Here is a 22,617-nt window from a genome sequence, read left to right as displayed (position 1 = left end):
AATAAGCATAACCAGCTCATCATAGGAGTAAGTAACATAATGAAATGAAAAGGTAAAATAATTTTACGCAGTCCCTTAACCTACACAGATGTGACCCACAGGTTGGTCACTTGACTGTCTGTAGGAGTGGTGACACTCTGTCTGGGTGAACCACATGGTGCAAAAATCACAGAGCAAACCAAGCAATTTTCTAAGGTTCCCATCATGTGTGCATGTAATAACCTGTGCATACAGTAGATACTGCCTGCATCACATTCACAGAAAGTTTTGAAAGTAAAGAGAACACAGTGGTTCTTGGGCTGAGTATAAGGGTTGGGCAATATGATATATAAGGTAAGATGGTATAAGACTGTCATCACAGAGCAAAGATTTTTACCATACATTGTGATATAATATACTAATGTGTCGAGTTTGAAGCAAAGTCTCCACCCAGATTTACTTAGAAGGGTTTTTAAACAAGCTACAAAACAAACCACTAGGGAAAAAGGTTCACTTCTAACTTCAGTTTGTGTAAACCAGTTTGTAAGCATGTGACTCCACTTGCTGTATTTGCCATTATTTTATGTTTATTTATGGATTTATTGGCTCAAGGGCTCCCTCTCCTGGAGGTAGTAGATATATGCCGCTGGCAGCCATGAGGCATTGCCAGTTCGTGAGAGATGCTGAGTGCAGCATGGTGTGCAGATATTGTGTAATTATGTCTGTATGTACAATGCATTTGCAGGGTAGATCGGCTCAGCTGTAGCACAGTGAACAGCTTTAAAGCTCACCTTTAAAAGTCATTGTCAGTCTGTTTAAAAGCTGAGTGCTAATTGCTAACAAAGCACTATGTCCTTTGTGCATAGCTTTAGTTTCCAGAGAAAGTTTACTTGCCCTGTGTCTTTGTGCTTTTGCTGTCACTCAAACTCATACACTGCCCTGTTCACTCAGAGGCTTAGAGAGTAAAGGATCATTTATTGCATATTTAAATTTTCCTCCTTACAGTTATAACAATATTAGCACTAAATGTAAAAATAAATGTTGTAAGGAATGTTGTTTGTAAATTGTTTTCTGACTCAGTAATAAAATGATATTTCGAGGTTGAATTTGTCTGTTTGTCTTTCACTTGCATATTAATAGAACATCAAATGACTCAGTTCACTGTTCAACAACCCCTTGTCATCTCAGCCTTGAACCTGTGAGGAGTGCTGCTTCCCGCTCCCTGGCTGCTGCATGCACCCCTGTCATGACGTTGCACAGAAACCAGAAACTTTAAAATCTTGTGACGTTGTTGTTGTCCGTCACCTGAAGTACTCTATGTGCACATAACCATTACAAAGCTGCAAGGACTGCTGCAGTGACTGACCTGAAGATGTTGACAGGAGGATGCAATGATTATGATTTTCACAGCATCTTGGCCAGAGGGAGTGATGCCTAAATCAGTTGTCTTGGAGACATAGCCTCTGGGAGGGTACATCAGAATCACCTAATGGCTTCACTCCAAACATGGTGCAAACAAGTTCACTCAAATATTGGTAGGGATAATTCTGTTATCACAAAATATTGGTAGGGTCATGTCCCTACCGTCCATATGCAGACCTAAACCAAGCATGAATCTAATCAAAATTACATCAAACAAAAAAAAAAAAAAAATCCAAATCAACAACTGAAAATCGAAAATCTGACCTGATCAAAAATACATTCAAATCAGAAATCAGTTCAAATCGTGGTCTGTGTGCTGAGCAGCAGAACATCCAGTAAGAAACAACATCCGCACATGAACCACAGCAACATTCCTGACACTCACATTCAGCCGCAGGCACCGCAGCCCTGGACCCTCGGTCCGGTGACAGCTGCCTGCAGGTGGGAGACAGCGCCTCTGAGGCGGCCGTCAGTCGGCGCGCCATGCCCGAGTCCCACCGACTCACGGCTGATACCGGCTGGAGCTCGTCAAGCTGTTCTGGCATCTTTTAGGATATTGCACGCTCTGTACGCATGCGCGGACATGTACGGACGCAAGTCTTGCTCATTACCAGAGGCGGCAGCAGCTGCAGCAGCAGGTAAACGAGCAAATTACATCCTGTTGGTATGAGACAGAATTCCTTTCAGGAATAGCTCAGTGTTGGCTGTGTGCCAAACCACAGTGTTCCCGCTAAAACAAAGTACACCACACCTCTGGCATGAACACAGAGGCAGATGCTGAGACACGGACATAGGTGCTGCTAAATTCGCTGCATTCCCATCGTTTTTATCTAAAGCACACGGTTCTGCGCCATTGGTGTAAACAAAAATACTTGAAACGCTTTCTGTTGGAGCTGCTGTACAGCTCCTCCAACCCCAAGCTCCCAGGAGACCTCCTCCAGCGCTGGCCACCGCGGACGACAGGGGGAGGAAGGCAGACCCGCCACAGGCCAGCTCCCTCTCTCTGCGTGCCATCTGACAGTATGGCGACGGCAGGAGTCTGTGGGTGGAGGGTCGACCAATGACGAGCAGCCTTCTAGACAGAGGAACATGATTGGTTAATCTGAAAACATTCATTCTAATACAAGTGTTTTGTGTTTTACTTTTACATGTGGAACCCGTGTTTTTGTGTTTCTACCCGTTAGTGGCTGAAAGACAGACTGATTTAAACTTTGCAAAGATTGTTTCAGTCATCGCCACAGCGTCTCTCCTCACCCTCTCCCCTGCGCCGCCTCCTGTTGGTAAACGCACTCTACAGTCTGCGGGACCTGTGGATGTTGCTCTCCTCTGACACATTGACTGATACATTTTTACTTCAGAGTGCAGAGTCTTCATTTCAGGTAACACACAAGCTTTTTTTTTTTTTTTATGCACATGTTGAGAATAGTTTTTCACAAAGGATGAACAGTCAAAGAGCATCTGTTGTAACAATGATCCATATCTGGATTTTTTTTATTAACATTTGGGATCTATGCCAGTGTTGATACAAAACATCACAGCGGGAAGCCCAGAGACCCAGTCTGAACAGATAACAGCAGATTTCATCTGTGCTTTAACGGAGTATTTGGTACAATTCCAGTTTACTGAAACCTGCAACTATACCTTAGTCCTCAGACCCGGTCGGACTCAGAGAAGGAACGGTCCATTACAAACTCTGTTGTTAAACATGCCAGAAGATGTCATTCTAACAAAACAAAAGAGCAAAATATGAAAGGAACTTTGCATTTTCAGGCCATGCATGTACTTAACAATGTGACAAAAATAAGCTTTACAATTGGGCCTCAAAAAACCATGTTATGAATTAGTGTGTGCGCAGAGGGGACAATAGAACAGGTAGCAAAGTCAAGTGCTAAACTGTTTCTCTGGAGGCCAGTTACACAACTGATCTTTGTCTTCATCCTAGAATTTGTTGTACAGAAACTGAAAACGTGGGTAATTTAAAAGGAAAAAAGAAAAAAAAAAAAATCACCTTTGGATTTTTTTTTTTTTATATATTAGAAGGAAATTTGAGAAAAATAGTAATACACTTAGGTTGTTTCAGCTCCGTCTTTGAGTTGGTTGTAAATACAAAACCTTTGAACTAATAAACTTAATGTATTTTATATACAGTGGCTACATCTGAGGACCAAATGTGTGAGTCTAAACTGATCCATGCCAACTTTCCCTTTCACAACTCCAGCAGCTCAGTGAGGGGAACAGTGGCTACACATACACAGATGCAAAGAAGTCAGCTGTTTTCTTTCATTTGGTTTTAATACAAAATTCCAGAGATATCATACATCACCATCTCAGATTTCATCTTTCACATTAGATCCCAAATTAGAGGAAAAAGGGTAAGAAAAGAAATTATTGGGAAAAAAGGGAGAACAGAAGAAGTAAAATAAATTCCAGATGTTTTTTTTTTTTTTTTTTTTTACTCGCTTTGTAACATTTTCACTTCTGTCATCGTTGGGCAACAGGTTTTGATGCTGAACTCTGACCTTTAGAGGAGCCATATTCATTAGCAGAGAAGAGCCCTCTGAAATAAGATGTACTCGTTTCCACTTCGACTGTCAGAGTCTCTGTGTTAATGCGGATAAAACCATTTCTAACAGTGACAACAGCAGCAACACAAGTGACTCTGCCAAGGGGGCTCGGTGTAACCATCATCAGTAAGAGTGTCATGGATCCATTAAGGACAGGAAGGTGTCTATGGTATTGCTTAGATCTATCCAACTCTCTCAGAACTATGTAAAAAGGTTAAGAGTAGCAGTGTATTTGAAACGGAGCACAACACACAACCTTTATTCTGTGCTACAAGGTGCTCCATAATAAACAGACAGGATTACATATTCCCATGTTGAACCAGGAACAATGAGGGAAGCACAGTCTGAGCAACAAACTGTTCACGTGAGGGCGCTCTCTCCACTTTCTCTGGGCTGAGGCCCCCGCAGAGATCGGGCCTTCCTCACACACTCCACTGCACTGCCACATGTAGATCTGCGGTTTACTGGAGCGTTACAGCAGACACAGATACACCTGTGGTCACTGGATGTCCTCTGTTTCTACTTTAGGTCCTCAATAACTCTTCCTTCTCAGCTTCCTACAGATCTGTCAGGGATCAGATCCACTCAGCTCAGTCTCCCTTCCCCAGTGACAGTCGTGTCCTATTTTCATTTAAATTAGCTTTTCTTTTAAAATAAGGGAACACAGTATGCGACAGGCGTGAGTCGAAGCAGCACTGAGTCAAACCCAAGTGGTTGCTGTTACCGCTACTGATCATCTGAGGAAACCGACAGTCCGTGTCACAGTTATCCCAACAGTTTGCCATTAACTATTGTTTATTTTCATATTCAGCATGGTTGTCAGCTCGATTAAAAAAGTAAAATGGCCATTCTGTTATCTCCCTCTTTTCCCCCCCTTTCCCACTAATATACACAACTGCACACATGCACTCACACACACACACACACACTCAAACACACATGCCCTCAACACACACACAGTCCTGATTTTCACCATATGGGAGAGAGCCAAGCCATGCCAGGTCAGACCCAATTAAGATGAGCCAAAGAACAAAACACCCATTTCTGCTTCCTGTGTTTGGCTCTACAAAATGGCTGCCAGGCGTACCACAAGGCTCCGTGCTCGGCCCAATTCCTTTTCTTATCCGCTGTTGTTCTGTCATGCTCACATCTCATTGGCTAGCTCCTCCGTTTCCGTGGAAACATCTCCGTTGGCGATCTTGGTGTTCTCCTCGTATCCAGGGGGCATGAAAGCTAACGTGTAGGGGTAAAGCTTGTGGCACTCGGCGCGGTACGCCTCCACACGCTCCTTACAGTCGCCCAGGACACCGCTCCGAAGACACTCCAGGACCTCCGTGCAGATCTGAGGGGGGGAGGGGTAGCATAGAAATTCAGGGGTTTGTTTTTCTTCATAGTCCACCTTTATTTTCTCCATAGTCATCCACAGTAAAATATACACTTTACTGTTGCAGCTGAATTCAGCAGCTTGTTAGCTTAGCTTAGCATGAAGACTGGAAACAGGATAAACCGCTAGCGTGGCTAAAACAAAGTGTATATTAAAAAAAAGAAAAAAAAATGTCTGTATTAGAGGGAGGTTATACTTTTCTCCAGCTACTTTACACACAGATATGAGCAGGGATGGGTACCGAAACACAGTATTACATTTTTAAAGAGCGAAGTATCAAGAAGCTCCAACGTTTTCTGTTCTGCTCTTGGTACTTGAGAAATTAAGAAAATAGATTTCCTGTTTGTTATTGCTACATAAAAGTTCTCTCACTCATTCACCAACTTTTCTGTGATGCATTTTCACTGTTTCCCAATGTAGAAGTTCAACTGCATATCTCTCTCTCTTTCTGTGTCTGTGTGTGTGAGGGGTGGGGGCAGCTGTGTCACTCACTGAGGCACCATGCAGTACACACACACACACACACACACACACACACACACACACACACACACACACACACACACACACACACACACACACACACACACACACACACACACACACACACACACACACACACACACACACACACACACACACACACACACACACACACACACACACACACACACACGGCTACTACTGCACAGTAAAAACACTGCCCAAGTGTTTGATTTGTTTAAAACAATGCTGTTGAAGTTTGCTATTAATGAATGTTAACTGAGTACATGATAAAATAAAGCAATGTTAATCCTGTTCTTGATTTGTTCTTTTTTTCTCTTAAAAATTTAGAAAAAGTACAGATATGAGTACCGTTAAAGTAGTAGAAGTAGTAATACTATTAAAATTTTAATGATACCCATCCCTATGTGTGAGAGTGGCATCAATCTTTTCATCTAACTCTCAGCAAAAGAAGTTTTCATTTAGCATAACTCCATGAACACACACCTGTACAGATCTGTTGCTGAGCGACTCATCTAGTGCAGTGGCCAGCTCCGCTGCTTTTGTTTCTGTCGATGAGTCCAGATACACCATCATCTTAGCAGCTGCAGGAAGGAGAGAAGAGTGTCTGTGAGTCAGAGGGAAAAAGTGTATGTGTGCGTGTGTGTGTGAGAGTGAAATCCAACATTTTCAAAAACTAAAAAAAAAAAAATAGAAATAAAACTTGGATAAGTTGGATTTAGTTTTTGGTATCTGAAAGTCTGAGGTTATTTTGAGAAAATGTTTGAAAAAGTGTCCTTTGTGAACCAGACAGAGGTGGTGTGACACTAATTTATGTAATCAGTGTTGTGGAGGAACCTCAGTGTTGTATGAAGGTTTGCTGATGGGCAGCTCAAGAGGGAGCTCAAAAAAAAAAAAAAAAAAAAAATAGGAACAATGGAACAATAAGTTAATAAGAGGAAAGAGGTGTGCTTCTCCTGCACACCTAGAATTGCTGCCTTGCAGTTGTATGTCTTTGTCAACCAGCCAAGCTGCAGGAAATATGGTCAAAACCTCTCTTCCTGAGTTAAAGCATTGAATAATGGACAGAGGTGTTTTTGCAGAACATTATGATTTCAGGATGTTATCACATATTTTTTTCCTTATAGACATTTGAATAAAATTGTGTCATAATTAGTGTATGAATTTAGTGAATTTAATGAGTAGTTGGTAGGTAGAGTTATGGCCAAAATGTGTTTTGTGAGTTTTCTGAGGTTACGGTGACCTTTGACCCTCAAATTCTTATCACTTTATCCTTGCTGCCTAATAAAGGTTTGTGCCAAATTTGAAGAGGTTTGATCAAGGTATTACTGAGAGTAGGATGGACAGACAGACTCAGGCAAAAACCAGTGTCTAGATCCTCCAGAATAAGTCAGGAAAAAGGCAGCTTTCCACAGCAAAAAGAATGAACTCATTTATTGATCTTTTAGATTTATATTTATTTACTATCAGAGGCTGATGAATCTGCAGCTGTGTTTCAGTATGAAGCCTTCCTCTGAGCCTGAGACAGAAGAGAGCTCCCTTTAAAAAGGAGACATCACATGATCACCAGTCAACAAAAAGCAATCACACCTGTACACTTGAGGAGGAGTCTTCTGCTTTCATCCTCACTCACTAAATACTTAACATCTAAACACTACAGCCTAGTTACGAGCTCTGAAATAAACACACACCACATTAAAACAAAGGTTTAAAGGTGAGTAATTTCGACCATGTGGGACCACTGCATTTCTTTTGTCTGTTTAGATCATCTCTCTTTGAAACACAAGTTTTGGGAGGTCTCCATCATGACACTGTGACAGCTGTTCTACACCAACAGGCTGTAAACAGAAAGGTGGGCCATGATTCACCTCCATATAGTGTAAGGCCATAATATGCGCTCAATTCTTTTTATCTGGCAAACAGTGTGTGCATGTCTGTGTGTGCGTGTGCGTGTGTGTGTGAGGCCTACCAGCCAGTCGGTGTGGTATGGAGTTGGAGTGCTTGGTGAGGTAGGCCTGGTTGAAGCTCTTAGCATTGCTGTCTCCAAACAGTCGGGTGATCTCCTGCTTCAGCACCGTCCTGACCACCTCCGGCAGCTCCTTGCTCTCCGAGACTGAAAGAAGGGAGGAGAGGAGAATGAGGCAGAGAAGGAAAAGACGGTGGGAGTAGTGTAGACAACAAAGACAACGAGGATGGCGTAGGAAAAAAGACGAGAGGTGGTGGGTAATAAGTTAACAAGACAAAGGACTTAGGAATAAAAGTAGAAAGTTGTGTTAAAAACCAACAAAAATGTACAACAGCAGATTCACTACGTCTGGAGTCACTGTGGCATTAATGATCAACCTGTGTCTTACCTCCTTTAAAGAAGCGTACTAGACACTGGTGTAGCCATGGGTGGTCTGGGTCAATGGCCAGCGCTCTCTTCACTGACTGGAGCATCAACAGGTATTTTTCTGAAAGGATAATAGAATACTGTAAATGTGTTTAGGAGAAACCAAAGAAATGAACATAAAATCAGCACAGAGGAAAAGAAGAGAGGTCAGTGAAGTGACATTAAAATGAGTGTATGCATTCCAACCTTTCCTGAAGTAGATCTCAAAAGCCAGTAGGTGTGTGTCAATTTTGTCTTTGACCAGGTGTTTGAGAGGCATCAGGAACTTGATGGCTTCTTCCAGTGGATTTTCTACCTGCAACAGCAACAAATAAAAGGAACTTAAAGAAACTTTCAACAGGAACAGGAACAACAGGATTCAGCTCTTGAGCTTTCCAACACTAACCTTGACCAGTTTGTCTGGAACAAGCTCCTCTTTGGGCCCTCCGATCTCCTCATCGTCATCTTCCTTCTTCTTCTTCTGGTTCTTTAGCTGCTTCTCCTTCTCGGCATTCTTCTTCTCCTCCTCCAGCTGAGCCTTCTTCTGGGCTCTCCGCTGCTTGTTCCTAAGCTTCTTCAGCTCTTTGTCCGAGAGATTTGCTAGGGAAAAGAAGTGATGAGCAGCGTTAATGATGACTCAACAATCTAATTTCTAATTGTCTTTGTCCAGCAGAGCACTTCAAACACTCCTCTATCCTGACTCCCTGTCCTCTCACCAGTGTCGGCCTGCAGCTCCTTGCTGTCATCAGTCAGGGGGTTGTCATGGAGACTCAGGTAGATCTGGATGGCGGTGATGGCAGCCTTGTAGTAGAATGGATGCATCCGGAGCACATCCTCCAGCTTCAGTAGGTCCACGTAGGAGCGTAGCGTCATCTTCCTCATGCAGTAGGTGTGGAAATCAAACTGATCGTCTGTGATCTCCACAAAATGCTGATGAGAAGAAAGTTGTCAAAAATAAAGGATGTGATAAACACATAAAAAGACTAAGTGTGTGGTTAAGGAGCACTGAGGACTGATGGGAAGTACTCACCCTTTCAATCTCGTGGCACTTCTTCAGGGCCTCTCCAAACTTGTTCATACCCTTGTAGGCGAGTGCACACTCCGTCTGGAACCACATACACTGCATCTCATTCAGATTCTCCACCGCTGATGCTCCCTCCTGGACAAACACAAAGCAAAAACATATCAATGAGCAAAGTCAATGACAAACAAGGACGTGGTCAGTATGTCAACTAGTTATTTTGACATTTATTACCAAGCTGTTGTTATTATTTATGTCTAGAATAATACTGACACTCATGACCAAGCTTGTTAAGGTTCAGCCTGTATGTGAACTAGTTTGCTTCTTCTTTTATTGAAGGAATCAAGAGATAAGTGGGGTTTTAGGAGGAGAACGTGATAGATGCTTTCAAAACTTAGAGGTTTTTGTTACACAACACAATGTGAACAACAGAATTCAGTACCAATAATGACATCTCTCTACATATGAAATCCATTTAAATAAAAAAAACAAACAAGCTTTTTTCTGATACATTGAGGTAGCACAGATTATGTTTAGTGGACATTTATCTTACAAGGGCAATGTTTTAAGCTTAAAAACAGTCACTACTATATTTTTTATTACTACTACATTGTATTTCAGTGGTTCTCCAACTTTCTGGCATCAAGGACCCTAAACTGACACAAATTAGACCACCGACCCCCATCACAAGTGTCTTCTAGTGTATGAAACCCATGTTCAAAGAAGTGTTACATCCTGTCTTCGTGTTATTTAGATTAAATTATATTGAGAACCTGTTTTGTTTTACTCATCTCAGCCTCCAGTTCCTGCCCACACAGAAACAGAGACACCATTTATGTTACTTAAAACACACACTACATGCACCTGAACACTGAAGCTCTTTTTACCTGGTGTCTTCTTGTCAATAACAGTATTAAGTCAGAAATATAATAGTATACATTATAAATGCGTTACTCTGTTACAGAATGCATAAGTCATTCTGTGTGCGTTATCCTGTCTGAATCAGCCACAAGTCAATAATTAGTGAAAAACTCCGCCCTCAGTTATTTAGACTTCTAAAGGCTGTTGTTAGTCCTTCATGAACCGACTGAGCAGGAAATACACCCATGACTGTTGTTTTCAGAAGTCTTCCTCAGCTTGTCAGCTGTCAGTGTGTACTTGTGTGTACAGTCACACAGAGTTTTCTCACCCGTGTGAACTTGGAGCACATTTCCTCAGCCTCCTTGATCATGCCAGCCTTCAGCATGTACTTGGCACACTTGGAGTTGATGAATCTGTCAGCGGTGTCCAGAGCCTGGGCCTCATCCATCCACTGAGCTGCCTCTCTGATGTTCCCAGCATGCTGTGGGAGAGAAAAGGTCAATACAACAGCCATGACACAAGATGGCAACTGAGACACGCTCCTCAGTAACATACGCAGCAGTAAACAAATACACAAATGTGCAGGGTATGTTACCTTGTAAATCTTGGCTTTGATAAGGAAGAGTTCAATGAGCGTAGGCGTGCTCTCAATGGCTGCGTTGATGTATTCTAAAGCCAGTGTCTGCTGGCCAATCATGTCGTAGTGCTGTGCCAGGAAGTACTGCACCCACAGCAACGTGGTCGGTGGCTCCTCCTTCCCATCATCTGTGACAGTGCAAAGCAGATTCTGTAAGTTAATGCTTTCAGGGTTGTAAACAAAACACTACAGCAGTTTAACTCATGATAACAATTGGTTCAGGAAATTAAAAGATGCAAATTACACTACATGTGAGCAGTAACACAATATTATAAATAAATTCATCATCATCCTGAATTTAAAATGTTCTCCTCACCGTTCTGGCTGAACATCCTACTGCTTTTTAATGAGGTTTCATAGCTAACCACCAACTCCTCTATTATTGCCACCTATGGAAAAAGACAGAGGACAAATTTCATTAACTCAGCTGCAGCAGGAAGTAAAGGAATATTTCAGAGTTAGTATCTTTCCTTCGGTTTGACCTCTCTTCCTTCAGTGCATCATGTTAGCTGAAGTGAGGACAAAGTGTCAGTGTGATTTAGATCAGTCAGCAGACGTCTCTAGCAGCAGTGCTGTCACCTTTTCTTTGTCGTTGTACAGTGATTTGAGCGTGGTGAAGACAGGTGGACAGCCTTTACTGAAGTTCATCCTCAGATACCTATCCAGACACTCTCTGAACTTCTCACCTGCAGACAAACAAGGTGAGACGGACGGATCATAAACCTTCAGCAAGAGTTAGATGATTTTTTTTTTTTTTTTTTTTTTTTTAAATCGAGGAATAAACAAGAAAAAGTGAAATAAAAACTTATTATAAAGATGAACAAAGCTACAAGTTTGACATTATGTTCTGACAACATGGAGTGAAAGTTAAAGTGAAGTTTAGCCAAGAGGAGATGTATTGTTGGTCACACCAGAGAGGAAGTTTAGGGGCAGTCGACGAGGAACCAATCCTTTGGGAAACTTCTCCCAGGCATCCTCATAGATCTTGTGTCTCTCCTCAACACTGCCTGAAAGAGCATGAAAAGTCAGTACGGTGTTGACAGCTGTGGCTTTTGTAGATATTTCAACGGTCAGTGATGAGAAGATGACACTAGGAAGAAAAGTGTCTTACTTGGTTTTAGGGCATTCTCCAGGCCGTGGTAATAGGACCAGTTCTCTGGGTTCCTCTCTTGCAGACGACGGTAGACTTCTGTTGCTTCCTCCAGACGCTCCAGCTTCAACAGCAGCTCTCCTACAGAGGCATGAGAAGAGGAGCTCTAGTGTCTGAGCACATGCTAACATGTAGCTTGTTAGAAGCTGCTTGGATTCAACCAACAAACCAAACCTAAAATGAATTTCATCAATTAAAAAAACCTCAGCCCAGTATCAACATTATCTTAGTACAACGCAGCGAGTACAGAGTAACTAGACTTAAAGAGCAAAGAGTAAAGCTATCACACATTGTGTACAAAAGCCATCAACTTCTGCTTAATCATATTCCAGGGTCTCTGAACTGTGATTACTTACTAAGTACATACACATTTTACTCTCAAATACCAGGGGCATGTTGAGCCACCTATTGAAAACAAGGAGTTTAACAGGCTCTGGCTTCAGTGTGACATTAAGAGAGTGTATATGAAGCACAATGACCGACCTCGTGTCTCCTCCACTGCCAGTTTGTCACAGATCTGCTTCTCATAGTTGGACAGATGCTCAAGGGCCTCCTTGTACAGGCCTGCCTCCCTCAGGACCTGGTTCTGGTACAGCAGCAGTTCGCTGTACTCGTAGTCAACTTTGTCTGGAGACGTCTGGACAACCAACACAAGGGAGGGAGAGATGTTAAGCCCTTTTCAGACATGGAATATGTAACATTACTGGATCCATTTATCTGTTAAAGTAACGGCTGTGTGTCGTGCAGACAGGTGACTTTTATGTAAATGTTCCCTCTGGCTTCATTGTGAGTGAGACAGCAGCAAGTCCTGGCTGCAGCACTGATGGAGTTTATTCTTTTATTTTCACAGTACATATCAAAGGAGGAAACACCTCAAACTTATCTACGCAGCTCAAAGGCAGGCATCCAGATCTGTGCAGAGTTCAGGGTGAGTGAGTTTCAGCTGTTAACTTTATATCAACAACATGTCACCAACATGCCCACGTCCTGAAATGTTTCTGTTTGTGAATTGCGATGTCTGGCATCCACACACAACACTCATGAAGGCTAACATTAGCTTGTTAAGCTGACAACATTAGCAGGTCGCAGTCAATAATGTTCGGTGTGTTAAAATATAATGATGAATATTTTCACACCATTGATCTGTCATCTCATTAATCAATTTAAACTGCTGCTTGCACACTGACTATGTGGAGGTATGTGTTTGTGTGCATGCACAACTATGTGTGTGTTAGCGCACTGTGTGTGCAGCAGCCTCTGTTGTTGTCCGTTTTTGCTGTGATCATATTTAGTATCGAGAATCATGGAATTTCATTGGTACTGGTACCAACTACCAAACTTCTGGTATCATCACATCCCATGGTGAGAGTGATATGAAAATGTTACTAGTTCCGACCTCATCAGATTGCTGTTGTGACTTTCATGTGTAAGTGACCAGGATGCTTATTAAGAGAAAATGTTTAATTGCCATTAGATTAATTCAAAGGGATATATGTCTGAAAGTGGCTTCAGTGTCATTAACATTGTGTATAAGACAAGCAACAGTAAGAAATGACTGGAGCCACTGGGTGGACTTCTGTATATTTGCTGCTCAGGAACCTCAGCATCATACTTCAAGTATATGTGTATTTGTTTAGTTTTTTTTACACCAGCTTGTTGAATCACTAAGTTGATACAAAGGCAGGAAGCAGACTGGTCTTATCAGCATCACACCAGGGAGAGAGAGAGAGAGAGAGAGAGAGAGAGAGAGAGAGAGAAAGGACGAGAGAGCGAGAGAGGGAGTGAGAGAGAGCTCTACTGTGGTTCTGACCGATGCAGAGGCGACAGAGACATCACCCATATTTAAGAGAAAGACTGAATGGCCACAAAGCTGGCACTACAACTCTGATTAATCAATCAATAATTCAGACACGTACAACATGACAAGAACTGTGAGCAATTCTATCAGTCATCTTTCACTGCAGTGTGTTACTCTTCAAAATACCTTTATGGCCCTTTTGTTAAGGTAGTTACTGAGTTCTGATACAACATCTGACCTTTTCTACAAAAGGATGAAAAGGACAGACTTTCTATAAGTGCTAATCTCTAACTGTGTCGAACCTGTTGTGTTTTCCTGAACTCCTCAATGATCTTTGCAGCCATCTCATAGTCCTCCAGGAGGTGATAAGCAATGGCGTAGCCAATCCAGGACGCCCGCTGGGCTGGACGCAGCTGCAACAGCTGGTACCGTGTCTCCTATGGAAAAAAAATGAACACAGGTTTATTCAGCCATGCTGAACCTCAGAATCAACATTGAGGAAAAAAGATTCAACTTCAAAATGTGGTGTGTAGCTGGGAAGATGAAGAGGCAACGGTTGGCAACAAAAAGTGGAGAAGAGCAATTTTGCTGATTCATGGTTTTGACACCAGGATGTTGCTAGGTGGCTCGGAGAGAACTGGGGGGAAATAAAACAAAAAAACACCTAATACTCTCTGACTCAGAGCCCCACCCTCTTCCATCTCCCATCCATATTTTTAATCCTTTTAACCAGACTTTCATCTTGCCATTTCGTACCTTGCACTAAATAAGCATCTAAATCCCAGGCTGTGTCCCAAGAGAGCTGTTCTACATTGTGAAGACTGACTGCAACCTGATATCTGCCTGCTGATACACTGCGTCCTCTCCAAACCAGCGCCATACTGCGCCCTGGACCAGGCAGAGCGACAGATGGGAGTGTGTGTACTCAGGAAAGTTCTTTCGCCACAAATTGTTGAAACCCATTTTGTTCTTGTATTAAAATGAAAAGTTGCCATATTGCTTAAATCTGCCTCTCACTTTTTTTTTCGTCCATTATGCTGATCCAAAGCAGAATTATTATGCAACCAGATACAACCCATGCACCCTCTGTGAATCCTCACCCTGTAGCCCTCCAGGTCTCTCATCTGGATCTGAAGCAGGGACAGGTCTCGAAGGATCTGCAGGTTGTCCTTGTCCCACTTCAGAGCATTGCGGTAACACTTGATGGCCTCATCATACTTCTTATCCGAGCGCTGCAGTAGACCGTAAACGTGCCAGCCTGGGACGCATGGGAAGTTAAGGAACATACAGAGCCGGTTCATAGAATCTGATGTGATCAAACTGATATTAAAAGGGGAGGAAATGGTTGGGGTTTGATTTGATGTCTTTAAAGTTGTGTCAACATACGTTCAGGTTGTGTATTGAATAGAGTTTGGCATCGTTAGTGCCTAAATGGTTCTTGAACCTATACTTAAAAAAAAAAAAAAAAAAAAAAAAAAAAAGCACAAAACTATAGTCAATGATATTAAAGACTGACTTTTTTTAAATCGCTTATAATTTCATCATTTGTTTTTTTTTTTGTTTTTGTTTTTGTTTTTTTTTATCAACCCTCCTGGCAACATGGTGGTCCTTCTTTTTCAAATTAGCTTTCAATATAACAACAACAAAATAAAAAAAGTGCCACCTTTTTGTATGTTGATCTAGCAGGTATTCCATGTGGGACCTTTCTATTGTCTGTAATGACTGTTTCAGAACAACACAGGGAAAATATTTCAATCGACAGGTCAGTCATTTAAGTGGCGCCAAAATGTAAAACTACAACTCAGTCTGCAAACAATTCACTGTTAAAGGCCTAAACTTTAATTTTAAAAATATAATAAATAACTAACAAAATTGATAAACTACACCCCTGAATTGACTCAACACACATGTTCAAGATCGCTGCTAACTTCAATTTGAAATAAATTTTACTTTGTCTGGCATCGCAGAAAATTGTAGCACGTCAATACAAATAGAAGAGAAAATGAGAAGAAGATTATACATACACAGAAATTCATGACAATAACCTAACACACAGTGACAAACAACACACCTCTATCACAGAGATGCTTCCTGAATTCACCAAAGATGAATGAAAAACTGTCACTAATGAGAAATGAGAGCAGAGACGCAGATAGATGTGCAGATTCTGTTGTTACAACTGTGCATAAAGAAAACCTAAAACATATGTAAGACTGAGAGGAAAAACATGAACTCACAGTCCGCTAATGTTAATGGTCAGAAAGTCATGTTTTTGACAACTGCTCCTCACAGGCTTCACCTGTGATTCATGTTCAAGCCCGTGCTCATTAAAACAAAGTACTTCATACATCAGCATACATCTCCTAGAATGCACACTAAATAAACAGGTTTTTGCCACAGACTCAAGATAACAAAGGACTGGTGAAGCTAAGAAGATAGTGTGTCTGCTCTGAGATGTGTTGACTTTAGTCAGGGCTTAGGCTGATATGACACTTATCTCTGGAAATGTGCACAGATTTCTCTCTGGCCTGGAAGTCAGAGACGGACAGAGGAGAAGCAGACTAACAGAGGGAGGATGTGCTGACTGTGCTCCTCAGAGACAAGAGCTCCTCTACACAATGTGTGGCAACTCAGGGTCCTGTGGCATCTCTCACACACACACACATTTTACAAGAGACACTGCAGAAAATCAGTGATAACAACTTAACTCAGAGCATATCTCTGAGATATGCCACCAGCACGCAAAAACTGTGTGTCTGAAATCACCATGTAAGGATACAGACATGGCTCCTGAGGTCGTTGCGCAGGCCTCTTCTCACCAGGTCGTAGGCCTCCTCCTTTTTCCCCAGACAGTTCAGGGTCAAGCCCTTCATCGCCAGGGTCTCTGAAAGGGAGACAAGGGGACAGGAGACAGTGAGGGACACATTGGATGAAGAGGATCTATATTCCATACATCTACACCTCTGCTGCTTACCTCCATGCTCTGCAAACTTGGGGTTGGACAAGATTTGTTTGCAGAACTTGAGCCCGTTTCTGTACTGTTTGTGTTCGTAACATCGCTGTCAAAAAGAAGGAGAGACAAGTCACATTATGCCAAGAGAAAACAAGTAATAATTCAGAGAGACAGAGGAAGTGGAACAATCATTCTAGAGCCCACAACTCATAACTAGCATGGATTAGCAGGATCCACTTTATTCTTCTACATAAACAAAAACTGTGAAATTGTGTGATTTGTCTCTTTATTCCTCTTATTTGTGATCCACACTGGCAGTACCTTAAAGCATATATCAACCACATTAAGTGACCTTAAAAAACAAGCAACAACAAATTCTTAGGAAGTCAGCACTTAAAAGTTGTGGTCACAAATTCAGAGTGGGTTAATGTTGGTGCAAGGCGACCAGCTCTGGCATTAACACAACAGAGCATTACAATGCACAATGCAGTTCAAGAATGAGCCCATATTCAACATTTAAAAATACTATTGCACAGAACCAAGCTTAATGTTGAAACATTCCTTTTTAAAGACACACACAGTATTAAACTACTTTAGGAGATTACCATCCTTTTACCCTCAAGTTATATTTAGGTTTGCCCAAACAGTACACCACCTCTGTTTTTAAGCTGTTGACTGACTGTCTGGGGAGATACTGTGTGTGTGTGTCTGTGTGAGAGAGACAGAGAGTTAAGCTGGCAGATGACACTCTGCTGTCCCACCACCGACTACCAAGGTCGGTTATGAAATTACAAGTAATTCACCATTGAGCTAAGTGAAGGATTACACCATTAACTCTGACGAGGGGCGAAAGGACATAGAAAATATGTCCCTTCAGTTGCTTTATCTACATATGGCACTCTACCTGAACTGTGTATATAAAGGACAATTTGAAACAAAAGTGTGTTCTGCTCAGTGGTGCATGGACACACATTGAGAGATGTGCACACACACAGCCAGCCATAATGTCAGCATCAATGGCACAACCTTGTCACCAGCATCTTATTTACTAACAATTTCTCTCCACATACAGAATCAAAGGGAACTAAAGGAACTATAACAAACTATTACACCAAACTTGTTACTAAACAAGTGAAAATATTTTTGCCCACCTCAGTACATAATTACTGAAATTTATTCTATAATCACCATACTAAACAGCATGCACAAGGTCTCAGCTTTGCATTGAGTCTTGGTTAATAATCCTTGCTGCTCTATGGAAAAATAAACAAAACAACTGCATTGGAAATTATGTTTTTTTCTTCACTGGTAATCCCACAGAGAAAAGATGGTATTTAACATGAGCCAGTCAATTTCACAGTGTGAGTGGAGTGGATGATCTGTGGCTTCACTGTCATTAACATTTAGAGAAATAATGCCAAGAATGCATAAGGCCTCCCCTAACCCATGCCAGCCTATTAAATTCAAGCAGCACATACCAGTAAAATATGTCTAATGTAGCATTAACAGTCAAAGATCAAGAATTGTATGGTCTGATTACATTTGGAAAAACTCAGTTACATAACCTGCAATTCCCATTCCAAACCTTAAACAAATCACTAAATGATGTGAGGTTATTTGAGTTATGTTGCTTTTTTACTTTAAATAAAGGGTATTATATTTCTGTGGAAGAAAGAAATATATTGGCAAAGAAGTACATGCACTGATCAAACACTGGTAATCGGAGTCAGAGGGTTTTCAGCTTGATTGGCCATGACCAGTGACCAGCTCATCATTCTCACATATATGATTCTGTGCCACTCATTTACACTCATGCACCACAACAGCACAGATGCAGCTACACACACACAAAGAACATGCTGTGGGTGTGGAAGCTCTTCACCAATGAGTGAAGAAGAAGCTTGCTGCACTGCTGCTGTGCCTTGGACAATGGCCATCAATAATAATATTTATTAATTGCTGATGAGCAGTATGAAAAGTAAGAGTTTTACCACTCTCCATCAGAAAGCAGTCACGTGATTTTTGTAATCGATAGTCAATGTTTTATCATGAACATATAACTGAATTGACCATTAAAGAAACACTAGTGCATCTGTCAATTATAGTTCTTAGAAAGGAAAATTGGAATAGGCCAAGGAAGTTGCAATGAGTGCATCTCTACTTCAGACAGTTGTAATAGAGAGTAACCCAACCAAAGTCTTCATCATCCAAACATCCTTTACTTTTACCACAATCTGACAATGGCAACAATAGACAATGTGCTGTCAGCAGTGTCGACCACAAATGACTGTTCAAAGAGTCGCACGTGCATTATGCAAGTATACTGATGCTACTCCACAGTCACAGATACTGTACTGCACATTTAATGTAAATTTAGCAACATTAACACCAGCTGCTGTGCTTATCCAGCATGTCCTCTACCTCACCCAAAATAACTCAGCCCCCTGAGTTACAGAGAGAATGTGTCAGAGCAGTGGCTCTAAGCTGCAGGGCTCGCTGCAAGGAGCCGTAGGGGCAAACGTTAGATTTAGTTAAAACATTTCAAAGATTTCTCCAAAGTGCTGATGCCACATTCATGACATGTTGGAAGGGAGGTAGTGACATTGTTGTGGTTGGGTTTTAGCTAAGTTACGGCATTCATGCTTCTCAGACTCTTATTATGCAGCACTTGTCTAAATATTTAAATTATCAGAAACCTTAACCCTACTCATAATACGTCCAGACAGCCCTGGGCAAACCACTTCAAAAAAGGACAAAAAAGGAGCACTGAGCAAAAAATGAAGGGCTTTAGTGTGGGCGTCTTGCTACAGGTATCAGTAAAATTAAATGAAATACCTGGAAGCTCACTTTGAAGAAATACATCCATCCAGGCTTATCATATGTCGAGACACTACAGACAGCTTTTGAGTCAGGATTTTACAATTCTCAAGAGTTATCAGGAAGCAACAGTTTTCTCTTATGTCTACATGAGCGTTAAGTGAACATCAGAGTTGGGTTTTTTACTTGTTGTAACAGTTTTAGTATTTCTTGATGCAAATTAAGGAGCAATTAGCAGCACTCGGTTGGATGCAGTGTGTTCCCCTGCAGACTGATATACAACAGGGATGTTCTCATATAAAAACAAGACTATAATGAGGAGTTGTTTAAAATTGCTATTTTAATGACATCTAAGTCCAACTTTATGTTAGCCTAACAGTAAGGAAAAGTGTCCCTTCTGTGCCTGAATGAACAAAATGGAAACTCATCCAACTCCACTGCCAACCAGAAGTTGGAAAACTGCCAACTTCTAATAATGCATTTGGGCACCCGGTCTGGGAAAGCAAAAAATAAAGAGGGGTGTGGTCGCCTTTCAACTACAGTCAGGGAGAAAAATGTTTCAAGTCTCATATCACATCCCCACTAGAGAAAGGTTAATGGCAGTTATTTTAATCACACAACAACAATCTCCACCATATGAAATTAATTCAGACTTCTTATCTGGAAACAAGACCTAAAGCTCAACTTTAAATTATATTCATCGGAAGCAGTTTGATGCACTTAACTCTGATAATACAGCACTCTCTGCAAATTCCTTAAACTCATGAAGATGCTCATGCAGAAAGTGAAACTACCAGGACTGTTTAACTTGGAGTACCACTGGAAAAAAACAAAGCAGTGGAGTCCCCAAATCAAATAATTTGGTATTAAGTGTACTAAGTATGGTGGTGTCAACATTATTGTCAATGCAAAAGATCTTCCCATCAACCATTATTCACCAAGTTACTCAACTGTAGTTTTGGCACAAATTCAGCACAACATTTTACAGAAAATGTACCATAATAAGTTTGGGTTGTTTTTTTTTTTTGTAAATTCTACAAACATCGAATGTGAGATCTGAAAAACACAATTTCAATCCAACACATGGATTGCACAGTGCAATCCAACAACAGTTAAAGACGGAAAGCAATAGCTGAGGTATGCAGCAAAAGCAGGGTCTAACTTTTCAAGATTAAGTGCACGTCACAGGTCTGTTTTCACAGCCAGAGGTAGAGCAACAGAATGTCATTCCCCTGCCAAAATGTTGATAAACATCCACCAACTCCCTGCAAAGCCAATCCCCCCCCCCCCCTCTCTTTTGGAAATGAATTTCAAAACAAGTGATGTTTATCTAAACCAGTCGGCGACTATAAACTACTCACTGCCAACATTATACACACAGTTCCTGGAAAGTACAGAGCTGGATGTCCATGCAGAGATGGTTACCAACACATCGGCAACTACAAGCATGGCAGCAGAAGAGGGAGGCTTGTTTGCAGTAAAAGCTACGCTGAGTTCATAGACAGTTCAGTTACTGTCACACTGCAAAAATAAGAACTACACTTAATCCGCACCTGTTCAACCATTCCTCTGACCTACATCAAACTGTGTGCAGATAGCAAACAGCGGGCCGACACAAGGACTCCAACACGGAAGAGAGGGATGGATGGATGATGGGTGGGTTGCTAGCTGCCAGAGCAAAAGCAGGCCTGAAGCAGACACAGATTTGCTGACACAATCACACCGGTCCTCCCCTAATTTCCTCTCGTCCTCATACATGCGCTGCAAGTTTGACCTACTCTAACCCAGACCGGCGATTGTAATGTGTGCAGGCCGAGGTCCCACACACACAGATTCAAACTGACAATTACCTAAAGTCTGCTAACCTAAGATATCTAGTTGGCTAGCGTTAGCCGATTAGCTAACGTCAAACGGCCAGCCAGTAGGCTGAGCTCGGGTGGTACGTTAACATGGCTGGCACAAATTAAACGTGCAGTTATATAACGGTACAGACACCTGTTTTGCAATCAACTAACAACAAAACAAATACCGCAATATTTATAAAAGCATCTTGAGAAGCTGACTTAACACCATGCACGATTGTTGCACAGGCTAGCGCGTTAGCCATCGTGGGACCTAGCATTAACGCTAAGTTATTGGTTGTTGTGTTTGACAGGCGGTGAGGCCTGTCTTAACTAACTAGCTAAGCGCGGCTAGATAAATCGGCACCAACATTTGTTTTTTTCAGAAGCGCAGTGTTTTAATCAATATGAAAACATGTGCCCGAATCACCACACAAGCCATGAACAACCATTTTAGCTTTACGTTACAGTGACAGCGCATATCAGGGCCGGGCTAGTTAACCCATTCAATGATGCCATTTTGCTAACCAGCCGAGGCTAACGCTAACACCGGAGAGCTACACTGACACTCGGCGAGCCGCCGACGGACCTTTCCGCCCGTCACTTGTCTGTATTAACTGCAGCTGTCGTTAAGCAGCTCTTTAACGACCAACTCACCAGAATCCTCTTGAAGAGAGCGTTCTCTTTCGGCGGTAAAGTAACTGTCGGCATTGTTGCGGTTGAGATCAGTTTCCTCCTCGACCTCAGCACATGTAGCTAAAGTTAGCCCGGATAGTCCAGACGAGTAGAGCTGAGTGATGGCCCTGGCTCGCCTGCTTCAGATGCTCCGCTCGATTGCTCCGTTTTCTCTCCGCGCTCACTTCCTCCTCACGTGGGGACGGAAGCTCCAAGACTTTTCAAAATGGCGGCGGCATATTTGTACGTAATACAACTGCGAGGATTGTAACAAAGATCCCCCCCACCATGTTTAAAGACATTTAAAAAAAATGTTTTGAATTCTACCCATTCCTTGTCCTCAAAATATCATACACCTAAAGGTGCACAGCCCACATGATACAGAACATGAAGATAGATTACCTTAAGAGGTAAGATAAGACAAAAAGGTAAGGAAGCCAATACACTGTGTACATGTGTCCAAAACATATCAAATATAAACGTAACAAATTAAACATTTTATACATTGATGGTAGGCATTTAACAAAAATTGAGCCATGTCAACTGTCACATATGTTAACATGTACTGTACTCCATACGTGCAAACAGACAGGGATACCCGGCAGACATTTTCAGTGGAAGCTTAACTTGGAGATAACAG

At 41.8% G+C, this 22,617-nt stretch overlaps 1 protein-coding gene across 1 annotated transcript; it reads right to left on the bottom strand.

The window, feature by feature from the left end:
• Nucleotides 1-2,858: 2,858 nt before the first annotated feature.
• Nucleotides 2,859-22,185, bottom strand: naa15b (N-alpha-acetyltransferase 15, NatA auxiliary subunit b). The gene is made up of 20 exons (XM_071503400.1): nucleotides 21,960-22,185; nucleotides 16,666-16,750; nucleotides 16,471-16,575; nucleotides 14,792-14,949; nucleotides 13,994-14,128; nucleotides 12,377-12,530; nucleotides 11,855-11,974; nucleotides 11,655-11,750; nucleotides 11,323-11,429; nucleotides 11,060-11,132; nucleotides 10,702-10,871; nucleotides 10,435-10,587; nucleotides 9,255-9,383; nucleotides 8,941-9,154; nucleotides 8,631-8,824; nucleotides 8,432-8,540; nucleotides 8,208-8,306; nucleotides 7,823-7,966; nucleotides 6,340-6,437; nucleotides 2,859-5,307 (listed from the first exon to the last, which is right to left on the bottom strand). Exons 1-20 carry the CDS (start codon nucleotides 22,011-22,013, stop codon nucleotides 5,110-5,112), a joined length of 2,595 nt encoding a protein of 864 aa, XP_071359501.1. The 5' UTR covers nucleotides 22,014-22,185; the 3' UTR covers nucleotides 2,859-5,109.
• Between the last annotated feature and the right edge of the window lie 432 nt (nucleotides 22,186-22,617).

The sequence above is a fragment of the Trachinotus anak genome, unplaced genomic scaffold (genome assembly GCF_046630095.1).
Source record: "Trachinotus anak isolate AG129_WGS33_773 ecotype Australia unplaced genomic scaffold, CSIRO_AGI_Tana_v1 ptg000019l, whole genome shotgun sequence".
NCBI lineage: Eukaryota > Metazoa > Chordata > Actinopteri > Carangiformes > Carangidae > Trachinotus > Trachinotus anak.
The sequence above is the reverse complement of the archived record's forward strand: the minus strand, read 5'-3'. Positions and strand labels throughout refer to the sequence as shown.

Excerpts from the sequence above, each read along its gene's own strand:
- naa15b (XM_071503400.1), bottom strand. The coding sequence starts at position 22,013 with ATGCCGACAGTTACTTTACCGCCGAAAGAGAACGCTCTCTTCAAGAGG. Across the intron at positions 10,872-11,059 it reads TAGGATGTTCAGCCAGAACG|ATGATGGGAAGGAGGAGCCA; the intron begins GTGAGGAGAACA and ends GCACTGTCACAG. Across the intron at positions 8,825-8,940 it reads GGAGCTGCAGGCCGACACTG|CAAATCTCTCGGACAAAGAG; the intron begins GTGAGAGGACAG and ends TCTTTTCCCTAG.